The sequence below is a fragment of the Miniopterus schreibersii genome (genome assembly GCF_964146895.1).
Source record: "Miniopterus schreibersii genome assembly, chromosome: 12".
In the NCBI taxonomy this organism is placed as follows: domain Eukaryota; kingdom Metazoa; phylum Chordata; class Mammalia; order Chiroptera; family Miniopteridae; genus Miniopterus; species Miniopterus schreibersii.
In genome coordinates, this window is record NC_138112.1 from 55,935,677 (window position 1) to 55,957,993 (window position 22,317).

Sequence of the window (22,317 nt, forward strand, 5' to 3'; positions counted from 1 at the left end):
TGACCAGGGTATGCTTTGTGATATGAGATATTTATACTCAATTTCTTTCTTTTTTAAGTCTTTGGAATGGAAAGGGAGAAATATGTATAATTGAAGATTTTCCCCCCTTCTTGGTATTTATCATCTTGAAGGACATTTTAGCATTTTAGTTGGAGAATAATTAGAGCATGTAGGTGTGAAACTGTTTAAATGTGTTGAGGGACAAATATAGCATTGTAAACGTATGATAAATTCACAGGTGGTCACTATATGATAAAATCTGAGAAATCACTAACTGGAGAAAGATTTTTTTTTTTTAAAGCAAAGCTTTGCAGAACTTTTTGGATGGGGTAGGGTGAGGTGGATAACCATATCTTAGTGAAGCAGCTACAAAATACAAAGGTTTGTTCAGTAGATGCAAAATATAAAGGAGTTATAAACTGCTTTACCTTTGTAGTTTGTACATCTTAAAGTGTACAGATATGCAGGAGTGATTAAATTTTAGCTAAATTGACTTATTTAAAAAAATAGTACACCAAAATTTGAATTTACAAATGAAAATGATTCATAAAACAGTTTAGCAGTTCTTCCACAAAATATGGTCCATTTTTTGCCATCAGAAAAAACACTGATAGGTTCATGTGTGTTTTGTTGTCACAAATTAAAGTTTGAGTACTAGCGGAGGAACCTAAACTTTGTTTTCTTTCAAGTGATTGAATATTTAAACTTCAGACTGGTAACTCTTCGAGAACTAGGCCAGCCATGTGTTGTCAGGGATAAGTATGATAAAAGTAGAATTAAAATAATATTAAGCCCTGACTGGTTTGGCTCAGTGGTTAGAGGGTTGGCCCGCGGACTGAAGGGGCCCGAATTCTATCCCAGGCAAAGGCATGTACCTCCGTTGCACGCTCCATCCCTGGCCCCGGTTCGGGGGTGCATGTGGGAGGCAACCAGTTGATGTGTCTTTCTCACATTGATGTTTCTCTCTCTATTTCTCCCTTCCACTCTCTCTGAAAAGCAATGGAAAAAATATCCTTGGGTGAGGATTTAAAAAAAATAACAACATTAAAACATTATTTGATAATATTCACAGTAGATATAGCTATAAGACATTTAAAAAGTGAATTTAGTATATAACTTTCATAGATTACTAGCTCATTTATCATTTGAAAAATAAATTGAAAATTAAGTCAATTAGTAGAAGTTTAAACTTCAGCCTAGATAAATACAGCTTTTAGCTAACGGTTTCAATTTGTGATGTGACAATAATTCTTTCAGAGGCTGTTACTCGATTTTGGAAACTACATGCAACAAATTGATATTAATTTAATTAAAATATATTTGAGATAACCTGAGATAAAATGTTCATAATTGGCATTATGATAACAAATACTTAGTTGTGTAATTTATTGCTTTCATCAGTCACCGTATAATTGAAATAGTGGTGTTTTTACTGTTCTTCTTTGTATTTGATATTTTAACGGTTTTAAAGTTCTTAAGAAAAATGTCCCTTTATGCCTCTATAAAATGTTGACATATTTTCAGTTGAAACAGAAGTGAAGTTCTGCTTTGATATCCAGGTACAAATATAAAAATGATTCTGAATGAAACTTTATTGTTGTCTTAATATTCTTTGTGCCTGAAGATATTCATGTGTCTGAGAATATTTTTAAAATGGGAGAAGTGGAACCTTTTCTTCCTAAGTATACTCATGAAAGCGAAATCTTTAACTCTATGGATAAACCAAACTAGAATAATTATTATTTGCATGAAACTAGACTATAGACAGTATTGGTATACCATGAAAACTTCTTTATACTTTCTTTAAAATCTCTTTGTCAGACCTCGTGAAACTAAGATGTAGTCATTTGTATAAAAATTAGATTTGTGGTAAAACTGATGTTGTAGTTTCCTATAAAAAATAAGTTTGAAAAGATGTGAGGCAATAGAATAGTTTGAGGCTTTTTTATTTAACTCTGATAGGCTTTGTGAGGAATTCAAAAGTAGTTTAGGAACAGCATAATTTCTCTTTGGTTCCCTTAGCTACTTGAAATAGGTTGGCCCTTTTATGTTCAAAAAGGTATTCTGCAGTGTTAAAAGTCATGGCGGTGATGTGAAAAGCCCTTTCCTGGTATGATTGAATTAATTATTCATTTGCTATGTACATAAAATGCTTTGGTGAAGACCACCTTCTCTAACATGGGTTACTTCTCTGACAGTAGTATTGCTCTTGAATATTACCTCCCTAAATAAAGTGCTTCACTTCTTCATAGTTCATCATACCTGAGATGTGTCAGGAAAAAGATTGAGAGCCACTGAAATCAGATTTAGAATTTTGGATCTTTTTGCTACTAAGCATCTTTAAAAGTACCCTCTGTATTACATAAGAAAAGTGTTAATTTTGAATCTGTTTTACTAGAAGGACAGAAACTAGAACTTAGTAAAGAATATTGGGCGTTTGTGTGGTAGGAGGTAATCAGCAAGACAGTAGATCAAAGAAGGAGATTAATGATATTTTGAGGATAGAGTGTAAAGCTCCTTGTCGATATGGGCAGGTCAGATCTTGGGGTTTAATTTAGATGAGGAAACTCAAGAGACAGCTCTGAGAGATGACTGAATCCAGGTAAAGACCAGAATAGGATGGGGACCTAGTGGTAGTAGATTAAGAAGCATGTGCACATGCACTCACAGTGGTGTTTTCTTCTCACTGATTTTTACCCAATGTTTTTCAGTCTTTTTGTTTCTGGTGCTGATCATAGCATGCTGAAGTCAATTATAGTCTATAATTTATACTTGTGTAATTTGACTGAAAAAACACATCCTTTCATTAGTAAACTTAGTACTACTCCTATAACTGTTGTGAACATTACGTTTTTCACATAGCATGATCCTCTAGCTCTGTTGGCTTTGAAGCCATCAGATTAAAGAAGCATTGGTACATTTTACCTGATATAGCAATCTTATCTGTATTTTTCATTTCCTGTTCCATTCTGTTTCCTTTTAAAGAATGGTAAAATGTTCACTTTTGATAGTGAACTGCACCTGTGTCTACTTATTTTTAATATATCCTGGAAGCATAGTTGATAGGTGTGTACAGAAAAGAAATCTGAATGAAGGTTTTTATGTAAATAGAATCAAAGTTTTACTTTGAATTAATGTAGCTGTTTGCTTATTTCTAGTTGAGTGAAAATATTCCCTGTGATAATCCTTATTTCTTCTTGTAGGTCTTTATAAATCTTCAGTGCTGATCATATTTTCATATTTGTATCTTATGTTATAACTTAATGCTAAAAATGTATATTTTCATTGATTTGAGAGAGAGAGAGGCAGGGAGAGGGGGAGAGAGAGAAATATTGATGTGAGAAACAGCGATTGGCTGCCTCTAGCAGGGGATGGAGCCCACAACCTGGCCATATGCCCTGACCGGGAATTGAACCCACAACCTTTTGGTATACAGCACAGCACTCTAACCAACTGAGCCACCCGGCGAGGGCTTAGAAATTCTTACCTGTGAGTTTTGTTATCTGTCTTTTTGAATCTATTTTTATGGGTGCCGGTATAGGAGTGACTTTTATGCAACATTCAAAGTAGCTGAAACATTAACTAAAGTAGAGATACTGAAAATGCTTATCTTCTCCAAGGGAAAAAATCTTCATGGAATTAGAATTATTTTTATGAATTATGGATTTGACCCTTAAAAGTTTTCTTCATGAGATTTAATTAATATGTCGTTTTGCTCTTTCTTTTGCAGGTATGGCCTCACAAGTCTTGGTCTACCCACCATATGTTTATCAAACTCAGTCAAGTGCCTTTTGTAGTGTGAAGAAACTCAAAGTAGAGCCAAGCAGTTGTGTATTCCAGGAAAGAAACTACCCACGGACCTACGTGAATGGTAGAAACGTTGGAAATCCTCATCCTCTCACAAAGGGTAGTGCTTTTCAGACAAAGATAGCATTTAACAGACCTCGAGGACACAACTTTTCGTTGCAGACAAGTGCTGTTGTTTTAAAAAACACTGCGGGTGCTACAAAGGTAATAGCAGCTCAGGCGCAGCAAGCTCAAGTGGAGGCACCTCAGATTGGGGCGTGGAGACATAGGTTACATTTCCTAGGAGGCCCTCAGCGATGTGGATTGAAGCGCAAGAGTGAGGAGTTGGATAATCATAGCGCAATGCAGATTGTCGATGAATTGTCCATACTTCCTGCAATGTTGCAAACCAACATGGGGAATCCAGTGACAGTTGTGACAACTACCACAGGAACAAAACAGAATTGCACCACTGGAGAAGGTGACTATCAGTTAGTACAGCATGAAGTCTTATGCTCCATGAAAAATACTTACGAAGTCCTTGATTTTCTTGGTCGAGGCACTTTTGGCCAGGTAGTCAAATGCTGGAAAAGAGGGACAAATGAAATTGTAGCAATCAAAATTTTGAAGAATCATCCTTCTTATGCACGTCAAGGTCAAATAGAAGTGAGCATATTAGCAAGACTCAGTACTGAAAATGCTGATGAGTATAATTTTGTACGAGCTTATGAATGCTTTCAGCACCGTAACCATACTTGTTTAGTCTTTGAGATGCTGGAACAAAATTTGTATGACTTTCTGAAACAAAATAAATTCAGTCCCCTGCCACTAAAAGTCATTCGACCCATTCTTCAACAAGTGGCCACTGCACTGAAAAAATTGAAAAGTCTTGGTTTAATTCATGCTGATCTCAAACCAGAGAATATTATGTTGGTGGATCCTGTTCGGCAGCCTTACAGGGTTAAAGTAATAGACTTTGGGTCGGCCAGTCATGTATCAAAGACTGTTTGTTCAACATATCTACAATCTCGGTACTACAGGTAGGTGACAGTTACTTTTTGGTTATTAAATAAATGTTGAATTTATGCTAACTGAAGTACTTTTGTGTGTGTATGTGAGATGAAAACAGACTGCTTCAGATAAATAAATCAAGACAAGATCAGTTTAGGTTTGAGGTTTTAAAAAGATTTTTAAAATTTAGGCATAAAATCTGCCCAGGCAGAATAGTAATATTTACTATTCAATGCCAAAGACTTTTGGTTACTTTTATTGTTAATAGAATACCTGAAGGAATGACTGGTGATTAATGGTGAAAACAGGTTTTATATGCTGGGGAAGAGTTTATAGTACCTTTTGTATATATCTTTGGGCATTTCAGCATTTAGAGGACTAGTTTAATAAAGACATAATCAGGTGTTAACTGAACATTTAGAAAAGTTATATATAAGAATTCAAAGTTATTTTAATTAATAATATTAAGATTCAAACACACTTCCATGGCTGCCATGAATGTTCAGGCCACCTTTTCATAAGAAGTTTTATTATGTTCTTTCCCACCTATATGCTGTTTTCATCTTAGTGCTATGGGGGGAATTTAGAGAAGAAAGTAATTTTCATGAAAATGTTGATAAAGTGCTACAGCATTATGATTAATAAAATGCTCACCTCTAGTGCAGTATATAGTTTTAAGGGTTAGCTCATGATCACCAAGATTCAGAATATGTTCCTGTGTATGTAAATGATTTGAATTCTTAGTTTATAATTTTGAGAAATTTTTTTTCACGTCAGCCTGAACAAATTTATGATCTTGGTATACACTAGAGCCCTACAAGTCCCAACACAGTGGGCATATATGGGATCTGTCAGTATTGCCCATGAGTAAGTTAGTAAATAGATGAACACATGCAGTTCATTGTTAGAAACTGCAAAAACATGAGGATTATTAATTCAGTCCCAACAAGGCGTAGATAAGAGAAATTAATTAGCTGCTACAAAAGTCAACTCTGGCTTTGCTGGTGTGGCTCAGTTGATTGAGCATTGTCCCATGCACCACAAGGTGGCTGGTTCGATTCCTGGTCAGGGCACATACCCAGGTTGCGGGTTCCATCCCTGGTTGGGGTGTGTATGAGAGGCAACCAATCAATGTTTCTCTCTCTTCCTTTCCCCCTCTCCTTTCCTCTCTCTCTCAAAAATCAATAAAAACACATTTTAAAAAAATCAACTCCAGGAGTGGGTCCAAGATCATGGCGTAGGTGGACACTGAGCTTGCTCCTTTGCAAGAATACATCACATGCACACCTGTGTTTAGAGCAAATCCTCCTGAGAGACAGTTGTGAGCCAACTGAACAGCCTCTGCACAACAAGCAAGAGTGAGTGTCTACATAGAGAAGGTCGGTGAACCACAAGAGTCCTCCAAGAGCTGAGGGAACAAACCAGGGCCAGAGGAACTGTAGAGCGTTATTATTTATGATTCCCCTGAACCTAGATAGCAGGTGGGTGCTCCATCCAGGCTCTTTGGTCGACTTGCATGGTGCTGTAGCAAGTCCCCAGCCACCCATACTGGACCTAGATCCAGTAGAAATAGGAGAGCACTATAGTGTGTGTAAAAAGGTCCCCTTCTGGAGGTTCATCCAGCCAGTGCAACAGGGTGCAGCTTCCTGCTCTCGCTGAGCTATGCACGTAATGGGATCCCCTGCCTGAGGGGAGAGTGGAGCTAACAAACACTGCAGTACCTGCCCTCGGCTATCCTGTCCAGGGAAAGTGTGGATACCGTGGGGTGCTACTGTGGATTCATATGGAGCTTTCCCTCCTTGAAACAGTAGGGAGCTAACAAAATGCACTACTGCATGCAGGACTGCCCAGTCCAGAGAAAGTGTGTAGACAGTGAAGCGCTGCCACATGCATAAGTGTGGCTGCCCAACCCGAAAAAAGTGGGGAGTTAGAAAGACACTGTGGTACCCACACTCTGGGCTGCCCCATCCTGAGTGAGTGGGGTGCTGCTGGGTGCACACCTGTGCAGGAGCTCCTGCCCCCGCCCACAGAGTGAGCACATTTAAGGCTGCCCCACCTGGGAAAAGGGTGGAGCTGGGCAGGCATGCAGACTAGCCCTATCCAGACCCTACTCTGACTGTGGACAATTAAAACTGCAGGCCATGCAAGCAGGGCAGACCTGTGGATAGGAGTATCCTATGTGCAGGAGTATCACCACCCCCTTCCCAGCCAGGAGAGAGTTCAGAACTACCAAAATATGGCTGTGTGCACACGTAAAGATGCCCCATGTGGAGAAAGGGTGGAGCTAGGAAGCTGTGCAGGGCAGCTCCACTCAGACCTTACTCCAACTGCAGACAAAGCAACAGGGCACTCAGGCCTGCTTGGGGTAGTGTGAGGAGTCTGGCTGAGCTCATGAGTTGCTGCACCACTGGCAGAGGGGCAGAACTAGCAAAATACTGCTGTGTTTGCTCCTGCAAGTCTGCCTCAGTCAGAGAAGGGGCAGTGCAAGCTAGTAGGGTGTTGAGATGCAGGCATACAGAGTGGTTTTGCCTAGACCCTTCCCTGACTATGGATAATTTAAGCAACTGGCAAGCCCCCAGGTCTGCCTGTGGAGTGAGTGGGGAGTAGCCCAGTGTGTAGGCTGTTGCACTGCCTGGAAAGGGAGCAGAACTAGCAAAGTGCTGAGTTGTGGGCACACAGGTAGGCCTGCCCCAACAGGAGAGGGGAGGAGCTGATGGGGCCTTGAGAAACAAGCTTGCAAAGCAACCCTGCCCAGACCCAGCTGGAATCATAGACAGTTAATGTGATAGGGCACTCCAAGAGCACATGGAGCAGCCCAGTGTGTGTCAGGCAACCCCACTCATATTAGAAGGGCAAAGAAGCAAGCATACACCAGGCCACCCCCACCCAATCGCACCCCTTAAGACCAGGTGACACACCAGGCATTCCTACAAGCGGCCTGCCAAAACTATGCAACACTTCGTCTACTCAGAAACCTCTCTTTTAAGACTGGTCCAACTCAGAAAATCAGACAAGATGGACAGAAGACTATGCCCCAAATGAAGGAACAAGGAAAAACCCTAGAGAAAAACCCTAATAAAACAAAGATAATTTGCTTGATAAAGAATTCACCATTCACCACTGCTAAACTGTCTTACATCCTTCAAATAATGAAGATAGTATAAGAGATATCTGGGATAACGTAAAGCATCCTAACGTTTGTATTATAGGGATTCTAGCAGAAGAGAAAGAAAGGAACAAAGTATTTGAAGAAATAATATCTGAAAACTTCCCTAATCTAAGGAAGGCAATGTACATCCAGGTCCAGGAAACACAGAGAGTGCCAAACAAGATGAATCCAGAGACCCATACCAAGACATTTTATAATTAAAATGGCAAAAGTTAAGGATAAAGAGTTGATCTTAAAGGCAGCAAGAATGAAAAAATAAGTCAGACATATTTAAAGTGCTCAAAGAAAGGAATCTACAAATACTTTATCCAGCAAGGTTATCATTTAGAATTGAGGGAGAAATAGTTTCCCAGATTTAGCAAAAACTAAAGGAGTTCACCACCATTCACCACTGCTAAACTGCCTTACAAGAAATGTTAATGGGTCTTTATGTAGAAAAGAAAAGGCCATAACCAGAAATAAGAAAATACAGGAAAGTGGAAAAAAATCTTATTGTTAAAGGCAAATATACAAGAATCATGGTGAATCAATCACTTAAAAAGTTAATAGGAAGGTTAAAAGACAATAGTAGTAAAATTAACTACAGTAAATAAGGAGATAGAGAAACAAAAAGACATTAAACGTGATGTAAAAAATAAAGATTGGGGGAGAGAAAAAATGTAGTGCTTTTATTTTTATTATGTTTTTAAAATATGTTTTTATTGATTTGAGAGAGAGAAAGGGAGAGGGAGAGAAACATCCATCGAGGATTGAGCCCGAAATCCTGAGCATGTGCCCTGACTGGGAGTGGAACTGGGAACTACCTGTTGCATGGGACAATACTCAACCAACTGAGCCACACTGGCCAGGCAAAATGTTGTGCTTTTATTTTTTTATTTATTTAAAGTATATCTTTATTGATTTCAGAGAGAGGAAAGGAGATGGAGAGAGAGACAGAAACATAAATGATGAGAGAGTCATTGAGGATCGAGCCTGCAGCCCGGGCATGTGCCCTGACCAGGAATCGAACCTCGATCTCCTGGATCCTAGGTCGGTGCTCAATCGCCGAGCCATGCCCAGCCGGGCAAAATGTTGTGCTTTTAGAATGTGATTGAACTTAAATGCCTATCAGCTTTAAATAGACTGCTATAGATATAGATGGATATATATGGACTTTATGGTAAGCATAAGCCAAAACCATAGAAAAAATACAGAAAGAAATGAAGAGAAAAAAATCTAATCAAAACACTAAAGGAAACCAACAAATCAAAAGGAAAGAGATGAAGAGAAAGAGAAAGAGCGAAGAACACAAAAACAACCCAAAACAGTTAATATAATGGCAATAAACATATATATATCAATAATTACCCTAAATGTAAATGGACTAAATTCTTCAGTGAAGAGACAGGGTGGCAGAATGGATAAAAAACATGACCCAACAATATGCTGCTTAGAAGAAACTTCTGATCAAAAGACACATAGACTGAAAGTGAAGGGATGAAGAAAGATTTTGTGCAAATAGAAATGAAAAGATTCCTGGGGCAGCAATACTCATATCATCCAAAATAGACTTCAAAACAGATTGTAAGAGTCAAAGAAGGACATTATATAATTCAATAGAAGAAGAGGGTATAACAGTTGTAAATATCTACGTACCCAACCCAGGAGCACTCAAGTACGCATACGAAGCCAGTGTAAATGGACATAAAGGCAGAAATTAACAGTAATATTATAATTGTTGGGGACTTGAATACTTCAATGGGTAGATCATTCAGACAGAAAAATAATGAAATAATAGTCTTAAATCCCACATTAGACAAGTTTACAGAGCATTTCATCCAAAACCTATAGGTTACATATTTTTCTCAAGTGCACATGGAACATTTTCTGGGATCAGTCACATACTAGGTCACAAAGCAAACCTCAGTAAATTCAAGATGACTAAAATTATATTAAGCATATTTTCTGACAATGATGGCATGAAACTAGAAATAAAAAAAACTGGAAAAAAACCAAATACACGGAGATTAAACAGTGTGCTTCTGAACAACCAATGGACCAAAGAGGAAATCAAACAGGAAATAAAAAACTACCTTGAGATGAATGAAAGTGAAAACAGCCTTACAAAATCAATGGGATGCAGCAAAAGCAGGTGTAAGAGGATAGTTTATAGCTATACAGGCCTACCTTAAGAAGCAGGAAAAATCCCAAATAATCTAAATTTACACCTAAGGAAACTAGAAAAAGAGGAACAAACAAAACCCAAAGTAAGAAGGAAGGAACATTATAAACATCATAGTGGAAATTAATGAAATAGAAAACAGAAAAACAATAGAAAAGATTAGTGAAACTAAGCTGATTCTTTTAAAGAATAAATGAAATTTACAAGCTTTTAGCAAGACTTATCAAGCAGAAAAAGGAGAGAATACAATCAGAAATGAAGATGAGAGATTACAACTGACACTACAGAAATACAAAGGATCATTAAAGAATACTCAAACAATTATATGCCAACAAATCCTACAATCTAGAAGAAATGGATAAAATTTTAGCAACATACAGTGTTCCAAGACTAAACCAGGAGAAAACATATTCTGAACAGACCAATTACTAACAATGAAATTTAAGCAGTAATAAAACTGTCAAACAAAGGCCCAGGACCAGATGTTTTCACAAGCGAATTTTACCAGATATTTAAAGAAGAATTAGTACCTTCTGAAACTATTCCAAAAAATAAATTGAAGGGGAAGGAACACTCCCAAACTCATTGTATGAGGCTAGCATTATCTTGATACCAAAACCAGAGAAAGACACTGCAAAGAAAGAGAACTACAGGACAGTACCCCTGATGAACATAGATGCCAAAATTCTCTACAAACTATTAGCAAACTGAATTCAACAGTACATTAAAAGGATTATACAGCATGACCAAGTGTAATTTATTTCATGGATTCACGGGTGGTTCAACATCTGTAAAACTGTGATTCATCACATCAACAAAACCAAGGATAAAAAATCATGACTGTCTCAATAGATGCACAAAAACATTTGACAGTATTCAACATCTATTTATGATAAAAACTTTCAATAAGGTGGGTATGGAAAGAATTTACCTTAACTTGATAAAGGCTGTATATGAAAAGCCCACAGCTAACATCATACTCAGTGGTGAAAAGCTGAAAACTTTTTCTCCAAGATCAGGAACAAGACAAGGATGCTCGCTCTGCCACTATTATTTAATGTAGTACTAGAAGTCCTAGTCATAGCAACCAGACAAGAAAAAGAAACAAAAAGCATCCAAATAGGAAAGAAAGTAAAACTGTCAATATTTGCAGATGACTTGATACTATATGCAGAAAATCCTAAAAAATTACCAAAATGAATAGAATTAATAAAAATTCAGTAAAGTAGCAGGATAAAAATTAATATACAGAAAGTTGTCACATTCTTGTACACTAATAATAAACAGTCATAAGGAGAAATGAAGAAAACAATCCAATTTACAGTTGCACCAAGAAGAATAAGACACCTAGGAATAAACTTCAAGGAGGTGAAAGACCTGTACTCTGAAAACTGTAAGACATTGAAGAAAGAAATGAAGGAGACACAAATAAGTGGAAGGATATAGCATGCTTACGGATTAGATGGATTAAAATTGTTAAAATGACCATATTGACCAAAGCAATTTACAGATTCAATGAAATTCCTATCAAAATTTATATGGAACCACAAAAGACCAGGAATAATCAAAGCAATCTTTAGAAAGAAGAACAAAGTTGGAGGTATCTCATGCTCTCTGATCTCAAACTAGATTACAAAGGTATAATAAAACAATATGGTCCTGGCACAATAACAGATACATAGATCAATAGGACAAAGAGCCCATAAATAAACCCTTGCTTATATGGTCAACTCATCTATAACAAAGGAAGTAAGGATATACTCTGCTGCCCTGACTGGTGTGGCTCAGTTGAGTGCTGTCTGGTGCACCAAAGGGTTTCAGGTTTGATTCCCAGTCAGGCACATATCCAGGGTGTATGTTGGATCCCTGGTCAGGGCACATAAGGGAGGCAACCAATCGATATTTCTCTCTCACATAGTTGTTTCTCTCTCCCCTCCTTCCTCACATCAATAAAAACATATCCTCTAGTGACAAATTTAAAAAAATCACTAAAAGATACACTGGAGTAACAACAGTCTCTTCAACAGTGGTGTTGGGAAAACTGGACAGATGCATGCAAAAAAATGAAACTGGACCACTGTCTTACACCATGTACAAAAATAAACTCAAAATGGGTTAAAGACTTGAATGTAAGGCCTGGAATTATAAAACTCCTAGAAGAAAACATGAAGTAAACTTTTTGACAGTCTGTGTAATATCTTTTTGGATATGTCCCCTGAAGTAAGGGAAAACAAAAGCAAAAATAAATAAGTGGGACTATGTGAACCTAAAATGCTGCTGCACAGTGAAGGAACCCTCAGTAAAACAAAAAGACAAACTATTGAATAGAATATATTTGCAAATGGTATATCTGATAAGTGTTTGATATCCAAAACATACAAGAAATTCATACAACTCAGTAACAAACAAGAAGCAGTCCGATTGAAAAATTAGCAGAGGCCATGAAAAGACATTTTTCCAGAGAAGACAGACAGGTGGCCAACAGACATGAAAATATGTTCAACATCGCTGATCATCAGGGGAATGCAAATCAAAACAACAGATACCACCTCACACCATCAGAATGGCTGTTATCAAAAAGTCAGCAAATAAACGTGCTGGTGAGAATGTAGAGAAAAGAACCACTCTGCACTCTTGGTGGGACTGCAAACTGGTGCAGCCCTTAAGGAAAACCGAATGGAGCTTCTTCAAAAAGCTAAAAATAGAAGTACCATAAGACCCAGCAATTCCATTCTGGGTATTTATCCAAAGAAAATGAAAACACTAATTTGAAGATATGTGTACCCCTATGTTCATTGCTACATTTTTACAATAGCCAAGATATGGAAGCAAACCTGTGTCCATCGATACATGAATGGATAAAGAAGATATGGTATATAAATACACACACACACACACAATGGAACATTATGCAGCATAAAAAAGAATGAAGCCTTGCCATTTGCGACAATATGCATGGATCTAGAGAGTGTTACGCCACATGAAGTAAGTCAGAGAAAGACAAGTACCATGTGATTTCACTTGTAGGTGGAATCTAACAGAACAACAGACTCAGAAGCAGAGACTAGAAGGGAGGGGGGGTAAGTGGGTGAAAAGGGTAAGGTGAATATAATCAATAATATTGTGGTAAATTTATATGGTGACATTATTCAAATTAGTAGGGTGATCATATTGTAAGGTATAAAAATGTCGAATCACCTGAAACCAATTACCAATATAAGATTGTATATCAACTATACTTAAATAAAAAGTACATTTAAAAAATCAACCCCAAATATAAGCCCTACTAGTAGATCATTAGAAGAATTCCACATTTATGTCATTTTTAATGTGTGTCATCATCACATTAATTTATGTTATGTGATTATTAAGTTTATTAAAATACGTATTACAATTTAGGAATATAGCCTAATTTACCCATCAGTATATTACTGATTGTATGATTTTTAGTATTAGAGTGCTAAATACTGTGCTTAAAACCTTTCCAATAGTTTAAAATTTATTTTAATTGTTATGTGCATAACCCATGGACATAGATAATAGTACGATGAAGGCCTGGGCAGGGGGCAGGAGTGGGGTGGAGGGCGTCAGTGAGGGAAAAAAAGGGGACATACTTTGAACAATAAAGATAAATATTTTAAAAAGTTGTTAAAGTTATGGCAGGGTAGTAAGTCTTGTTTAATATCTCACATAATTAGATTCATTTGATCCTTTGTTCCCCTGACAAAGTTTTTATTTTTCAATTTAATGGGATACAAGATTAGCTTTTAGTGAATTTTTTTCTGGGCAGATTATTTTAAAATCTTATTTAATAGCATGAGAAGAATAGTCAGGTTTTCTTCCTTCCCTTTGTACTCTATGAATTCTGTCTTAAGAGCTTTTAGTAGTCAGCTAGCATGTTATATAAACCCCCACGCCCCAGTGCTTGGCTCTATATTTAGTTCATTTGTTAGTAAATGACTTCATTTTCTTTGAGTCCTGCATTCTGCATATCAGATTTAGTCCATGTGATACCTAGATTCCTTTTCTTTATTTGAAATCTTTTGGATCAGAGTAAAAAAAAAAAAAAGCTTTCTTTAATTTTTATACTTTACTTTTTTTTAATAAAATGTTTCAAGAGATTAAAGAAAATCCTCTAAAAAGCAATCTAAAACGCTAAATATTTTATGTTACTGGTTTCTACTAGCATTAGGCCTTTGCACAAATATTAGCCTCTGTTGGCAATGAAAAAAAAAAGCTGTGAATAATTGCTAAGTACAATTAGTAGTTTCTAATTTGTTTTTATATAAAATTTTCAAGTAAATAATTTACTTGAATTTTGGAAGCTATACAATTGCTAAGCCGAATTACATGTTGTGTTTAGAACTAGGAAAAAAATGAGGTTTTTATTTGTAATAAAGACTAGTGCTAACATTTTGTTTGATGTTGCCTGATGTTGATTGATAAAAACAATTTAAAATGGACTTTTTAGATCCAAGAATTTGAAGAGTTAGTAAATATTAAGGTAGAGTGGTGAAAATGCAATATAGTCCTTAGTCAGGTACTGTTTTAATATGCAGTGTAATTTTGCATGAAAAGAGCAGGTAACTTATTTAAAAAAATTTTTTTTTGCAGCTTATATTTGGAAGCACTGCCAAATCTGGCTTAGTTTATGAGTGAGGTTACTTATAAATCTGATTGGGTAATATAAAAGTGTCTTATCCTTAATTTTTTTACTCTTTATTAAAAATATATTGTATTTTAAAAGTGAAAGCAGGAAATGGAAACTTACCAAATTAAATATTTTTTGAGCTAATCACAGTAGGAACACACATAACCCACGTTCCAAGGTAAATGATTTGTGTTTAAACACAGGTTCGTGTGTTATTTTATTTCTTTGAACTGTGTAACACAGAAATGTAGTAGGGATATCTTAAAATAGACAAGGGACAGTGGCCAGAAATTGTTGACTACTATAGATGGTGAGGCTGTCTAGCTCTTGTGGTGATATAAGCCAGAAGTGCATGCTAAGGGCATTGATTTGCTCAAGGTCAGCATGTTCTAAATTCAGCTGCTTGAGTGTGGTTTCCGTCAAGAACACGTAGGGCTCTTGAATGCATAAAAGGTTTTAGCAGCAGAAGGTGCTGTATTTATGAGGTGTGGTGGCAACATTCAGGTCATGAATATCTTCTTTTTTAAAAAAATATAGATTTTAGCCTGTGGTTTTGAGTCATTTCAGAACACAGAGATGAGAAAGTGGGCTGTAAAGTAACCTGCATAACAGTTGTATTCTTTGCTACTGTACTAAGTAATTTAGCATAGTTGTTGTTGAAGGAAAACTGCTTTCTATTTTGCATGTAATAGCTGACAGAAAGGCATATAATGGTAAACAATTTAGGCTTATCAATTTTTGTTCAGGGCATCCCACCCCCTCATGCCTTTTTAGATCCTTAAGTTTCAAAGACAGTGCTCCTGTAATAAAATAAAGGTACATAGAATGACCCCCAAAATAATAACTAATATGTTACAACTTTTTTTTTTTTTTTAGTGAAATCAGGTGTTTTTCTAGGGTATTGAGTTTATTCTTCTCTAGCTTTTTCTTTATATCTGTATTGGTGGAAAATTTTGGGAATTAATATGAAGTAACCCCCCTCCCCTTTTTTCAGGCATCTTTCATTGTTAAAAAGTTTCCCTGTTCGTAAACCAGAAATGTAACATATCCTCACCCTCATTCACATAAAACAAGTGATTCTGCTAACCATAAGAAACTTGGTTAACAAGTGGATTAGGTGCCTGTGTTTTATCTGAGGAACATAAGCATATTTATGTTTACAGTTCTGAAGTATTAGTACTAAGTGTAGTAGTAGTATTTTGCTTAGAGCACTGTCCTTGGGCTCTGTGCCACGGGACTATATTTTAGAAAAAGTCTCTTAAATACCTAAGGAATTAAACTCCTTAGAAAGAAGGAGAGGAGAGAAAATACAACTACTTTGCCATGTACTAAATTCTCTCCATTTGGAAACAGCTTTGGAATTATTTTAAGTATTAGACCTTCTAAAGGTTATCTAAGACCCTTTTAGTTATAAAATTCTACAATTCATACATGCCAAGGCACTTGTAATTCTAATTTCCTTCCCTCCCAATTTCTTCCTCATTTTCTTCTATCCTTACTGAAGTGAAATTAAACAATGTGTTTCCCATATAATAATTTTCCATATTTTAAATAGTTCATACGTTATTCTCCCTATTATAATTTTTTACTTAGTTTTTTTTTAAATGTAATGAAAAACCAGTGCTTATGATTCTGTACATGATTTCAGTATTATGCAGAAGAAAAAAACATGAACAATATGATAGGATTTGGGTAGAACCAGCAGACTAGGCGCTCTGAATTTTTTTTGATTGACTTTAGTATACATTTATGACTTGTGAGGAGGCAACTTAAGTTTGTATGTTTGTACATGAATGGTATTATGTGGTGGTCCTGCCTTATAGGTGTGATAATAGGTTGTAAGATAATAATATAGAAATGCTAAATAATACTAGTCAGGCATAGGGCAAAAACATTTGTAAAAGATTGGTCAAAATGAGTTTCTTGCCCTGTCCGGGTAGCTCGGTTGGTTGGAACATTGTCCCATGCACCCAAAGGTTGTGGGTTCGATCCCCGGTGGGGTTGCGTATGGGAGGCAGTCGATCTATGTTTCTCTCTCACATGGATGTTTCTCTCTCTCTGCCTACTCTCCCTTCCCCTCTCTCTAAAATTAATATCCTTGGGCAAGGGTTTTTAAAAAAACAAGTTTGTTAATTCTGTAGATGTGAAATATGTAATATATGTAATGCCATATAAACTAGACTGATTTGTAATTTTATATCAGGTTTGAAGGACTATATTCTAAAATTGCTTTTAACTGTTAAATAGTTACTCAGAGGTTAAAAAAACACATTTGTAATTGTTTTTTTTTTACATTGAGTAAAAGCCTGGAATTTTATAGGTTATCAGTGTTTTTCCTTGAGCTATATGGCTATGTCTTAAAGGTGCATATGGTCTCATGAATGTACTGCAATATAATGTAATGATCTCATGGGTTAGATGTCAGTCCTGACCTCACACACTTCAGAGTGTATGTGCCTGTTTGTTTCTGAGTCTTTAGAATTTTCCCGTGAATGGAATTCAGCACCCTGGATGTTATTCACAGAGTGCCTGCTGCCATGGAAGAGTGCCAGTTCAGTGGCCAGTGAATAATTTAGGTATCAGCTGGTGTGATGAGATTGTATTACTTAGAAGAGAGAATCTAATATGTGCTAAACTTTGACATTAAAGAACAAGTGTTTCTTTTGTAAGAAAACACTGAATTACAAAAATTTTTGAATATATCCAAAAACCAGTGTACTAGATGAAAAATGATTTGATTTAATGTTTTTTAAATTGTAATAGTAATGAATGCTCACTGTAAGAAAAACTGAATGATAAAGTTATGAAGCAAAATAGGAGTAATTTCCCCTGTATACTGTGACTGTGTTTTATAGTTTTTTATAATATATTTTATACTTTATTTAAACAGTCCTCTATGATGTACATTTCATTTGTTTTCTCATAATACCACAGGGAACCTTCTTGTACGTGCTTGGGCACTTGTAGGTACATTTTCACAACATTTCCAGGAAAATTGTTGGGTCAAAGGATACGCACAATTTGTTGATGGGTGCTGCTAAGTTTCCTTCCAAAAATGTACAATTCCAATTTATAATTTAATCAATAGTGTGTGAAACTACCCTTTTCTTCACATTGTTGTCATCACAAGGATATTTCTGGCCTTTCAAATTGTTGGCTGTAAATAGGCAAAAAACAAAATCAAGTTTTAATTTTTTCATTACTCTGCAGTACATTAAAATTTTTTAATTGAATTTATTGGGGTTAATAAAATTACATAAGTTTCAGGTTTACAATTCTGTAATACATCATCTGTATATTGTATTGTGTGTTCACCACCCAGAGTCATCAACTTCTGTCACTATTTATCCCTCTTTACCCTCTTCGGCCTTCCCCAACCTTCTGTACTACATTTAAAAAAACTTTTGTTTTCTCTGTCATAGGTCACATTGGTAGCTGTTTTTTTATGTGGGAAAGGCGAATGTAAAAATGAACAGAGTTCATATAATAGTAACACTTCGACTGTTTAATACTAGCCACTGTGCTAGAAATATTTCATAATTACCCTTTACCCATGATAATTAATAACATCTTTATTTTACAAAGAGGGAATTTGAGATGTGGGAAGCAACTTCCCCAGGGGTACACAGCTAGTAGACTGCAGCGCTATGGTCTGAGCTCAGTTCTGCCTCCCCACTTCACCATGCCCCCTCTCCAGGGATTTCCCCTCACCTTTCTGAAGCTCCTGTTTGCTATTCACCAAACTTGATGAATTTCTTTTTAAAGTCCACATGCAGCTGGACCTCTATCATCCAGCCGTGTTAGTGCTTCATTTTATTGACACTTTCTTTGCCAGCTTCCTGAACACTTTACCCTCAGATTATTTTTCTTCTCTGACATCTCGTTCTTTTTCACAGCTGTTAATGCATGCAGTCTTTGGGGTTCAGTCCTGGGCCCTTTTCTCGATTTAGTTTCGTCTTGGAGCTCTTACTCCCATGACTTCAGTTTGTTTAATATGGTGCACTTACACTGATCTCCATTTGAACACCCAGTTTCTGTTTCCAGCTGTCTCTTTGGACCGTCTCTGGATGTTACCAACTCATGTTTAAACATTTTATCTTTCTCCCAAAGTTGCCTTTTCCTCTGTGATTATACATCAGAATTAGAAAAGGAACCATTTTCCCAGTTATTCAGTATTGGAAACTTTTGAGTTTTTTGGCTTGACTGTTTTTCTGCTGCACATCTAATCATTATGTGGTGGAAGCCTATGGATTTTACCTCAGGAATATCCTCACGTGTCAGTTTTGCCATACGTTCCTCACTGCCCTGTTCTGGACTTCTGTGCTAGGTTAGTAATTCATTTTTTAACCTGTCGCCTCTCTTTTGCTTTTTCTCCTGTGTTGTTAGAGATGTGTGACAAGTTAGTTTAAGAGATCACATTGTGCACACATGTACATATGGGAAGATTTTTACTATGCTCTTTCTTACCCCTTCACTTCCTAATAAGAATGTCACAAACTGATGACCTCTTGGAAACCGTTACAGTGGCATCAAGATTATGGCATACTTTGGGCCTTGAATTGGAAAAGGCTAACAAAGTTAATAAAAAAGGGATTAGAACACTTAAAAAATGTGTGAGTAGAATGTTGTGTTTAGGAAGCATTGGTAACCTCAGCGGGTTTTATAGTTCATCCCCTGAAAACATGAGCCCAGTATCTCTGTTCTTATGTCCAGGAGTATCTGAATGTCTCCTGTCTCTTTGCTAGGGAGCTCCTTATATTGTAGCAAAATGTTCCCTCGTGTTGTAAATGTGGTGTTTTGTTTTTTCCCCCCTTCCTCAAGGCTAACTTAATCATCAACAGTTTTTGTTTTGTTTTTTTAAATGCTAACCTGAGGATATGTTTTACTGATTTTTTTTTTTTTTTAGAGGGGAAGGGATGGGGGAAAGAGAGAGACATTGATGTGAGAGAGAAACATTGGTTGCCTCCTGTATGCGCCCCACTGGGGATTGAACCTGCAACCTAGATATGTGCCCTGACCGGGAATCAAACCCACAACCTTTTGGTGCATGGGATGACACTCCAACCAAATGAGCCACACCAGCCAGGGCAATCAACAGTTCTTAAAGATGAAATATTTGTATTAAGGATTTGTGATGTAAAATCAAATAATTTTAGAGTTGGAAACATCTACATAGATATTTAGTTTAACTTTATAGAAGAGGCAACTGAAATCCAATATACTTAAATGAGAACTTAATTTATAAATCAACATTTATAACTTTTTTTTTAGTTTAGTGAATTTATTTTATTTTTCAATTACAGTTTACATTCAGTATTGTTTTGTATTAGTTTTAGGTATACAGCATAGTGGTTAGTCATATACTTTACAAAGTGTTCCCCCCGATATTTCCAATACACACCTGGCAGCAAACGTAGTTATTTCAATAGTATTGAGTATATTCTCTATGCTGTACATCACATCCCTGAATAAACAACTCTTAATTTTTATATGTATGTACTGTGGGTGTATTTGATTTTGAGTAATAGCAAAGTAATAATGAAATTATCCTTTTAATCTAAAGATATAACTCTTTTGTATGTGCTAAAATGTAATTTTAGAAATTGACATTCAGTGACTATGAAAGTCACCTGAAAAATAGAATATAATTTTCAAACAAAATACTTCTAGAAGTATTTAGAGGGAGTAAACTCATTGAGAGTTTATATTTGAGTAATACAGTGGTGAAGCTATATAACCTGACAGAAATATGTGCCTGAATCTTTTTAAAATTTTGTGTGCTCTAATTTGTTTTTCATTAACATATAACTCCTTCAGAGAGAATGTCATTGAATTAGTAACAGGATTCTAAACACTAGCATTTTGGATATGGTAGTATTCCTTTATTGGGTTTATATGGGCATCAGTTACAAAGTATTTTCAAAGACGGATTGAATTTAAGTGTAAAAACAATCAAAACAATATACTTATGTCTCTTGGTGCTGAATAAAGCCAAGTAACAAATTATGTTTCTATATTTATTCACAGGTTCTTAATTCTAGTTCTGCCCCTTACTGTGTCACCTAGAGCAAGTTGTTCAACCTTTCTGAGCCTGTTTACTCATCTGTAAAATAATGATGATAATAGCTACCTCAAAGGTTCTTGTGCAGGTTAACCTCCATAAAGAATGTAAAGCGCTTAATACAGTCTTGGGACATTGCATATACTTTATAATTAGAAGCTATATTAAAAAAAATGAATGGTATGGTTTATTGGAAAATTATACAGTGGCAACAGGGTAACAGTGAGTCTCCCATAGTTGTTCCCTGGTGGCCTGAACTAGGTAGATGTACTGCTGTTACTCTTCAGAGCAGAACCTTTGAATGCTTACAGAAAATAGTTGAATTTGTGTTAATACGTCATGGTTAATGCAGCCATTTTGGGGGGTAAACTATTTTATTGAAGGATAAATAGTATAAGTATGTAGATTTTAAGTTTATATCTTGATAAGTTACAATATGAATTAACCCATATAACCCCTACCCAAGTCAAGTTTATTGACTAATTGGATGTTTCTAATTTGTAAATTTCTTTTGCCTAATTTTCCATTTGCTTGGCTGTCTTATTGTTCACTTATGGTTTTTGAAGTGTATATTTTCAATGTGAAATCTTCTGGAGAAATATCTTTTTCCATTCTGTGGCTTGCTTTTGCACTCTCTTAAAAGCTGACTTAGATGAATACATGGACTAGTTTGATACATGGTCTTACTTTAATGTTTACTATTTAATATTTTATTTTTCAAAAAATTTCTTTATAATTAACACCGTTTGTGTTATAAGAAATTTTCACATATTCAGATGTCACTAAGATGTTTTCCTATGTTTTCTTTGTTTTATGTTTTCTTATAGTTTTACCTTTTACATTTAGATCTGCCATCAATCTGGAATTGATTAATGTGCGTGGTATGAGGTAGGGATTAAGGTACATTTTCCCCCATATGGAATCCCTTAACTGAGCACCATATATTAGTATTATTATTATTTTTTTAAGTTTGTCTTTATTGATTTTAGAGAGAAGAAGGGAGAGGGAGAGAGAGAGAAACGTCAATGATGAGAGAGTTATTGATCAGCTGACTCCTGCAGGCCCCCTACTGAGGATCAAGCTCACAACCCAGGCATGTGCTCTGACCGGGAATCGAACCTTGATTTCCTGGATCATAGGTCAATGTTCAACCACTGAGCCACACCAGCTGGACATCATATATTGTTATTTCACTCCACGGCAGTGACAACTTTGTCAGACCAGCTGACCTTATAAGTGTAGGTGTATATTTGGACTCTGCTATTCATTGTTTTGTCTATTCTCTTTTTTTAATTGAATTTATTGGGGTGACATTGGTTAATAAAATTATACAGGTTTCAGGTATACGGTTCTTCAGTATATCATCCATATATTGTATGTTTACCACCCCAAGTCAAGTTTCCTTCCATCACCATTTATCTCCCCTTTGTTTTTTCTATTCTTGCACCAGTTTCACAGTGTCATTACCATAATTGATA

The 22,317-nt window shown here is 36.1% G+C and overlaps 1 protein-coding gene across 4 annotated transcripts in view; it reads left to right on the forward strand.

Moving 5' to 3' along the window:
- The window catches only part of HIPK3 (homeodomain interacting protein kinase 3), a 69,017-nt gene that overhangs the window by 14,124 nt on the left and 32,576 nt on the right, over nucleotides 1-22,317 (forward strand). For all 4 annotated transcript variants that reach the window (XM_081152844.1, XM_081152842.1, XM_081152845.1 and 1 more), the window contains exon 2: nucleotides 3,731-4,826. In XM_081152844.1, the coding sequence (XP_081008970.1) occupies nucleotides 3,733-4,826 (1,094 nt within the window). In that variant the 5' untranslated portion in view covers nucleotides 3,731-3,732. The remainder of the gene's footprint in view (nucleotides 1-3,730; nucleotides 4,827-22,317) is intronic.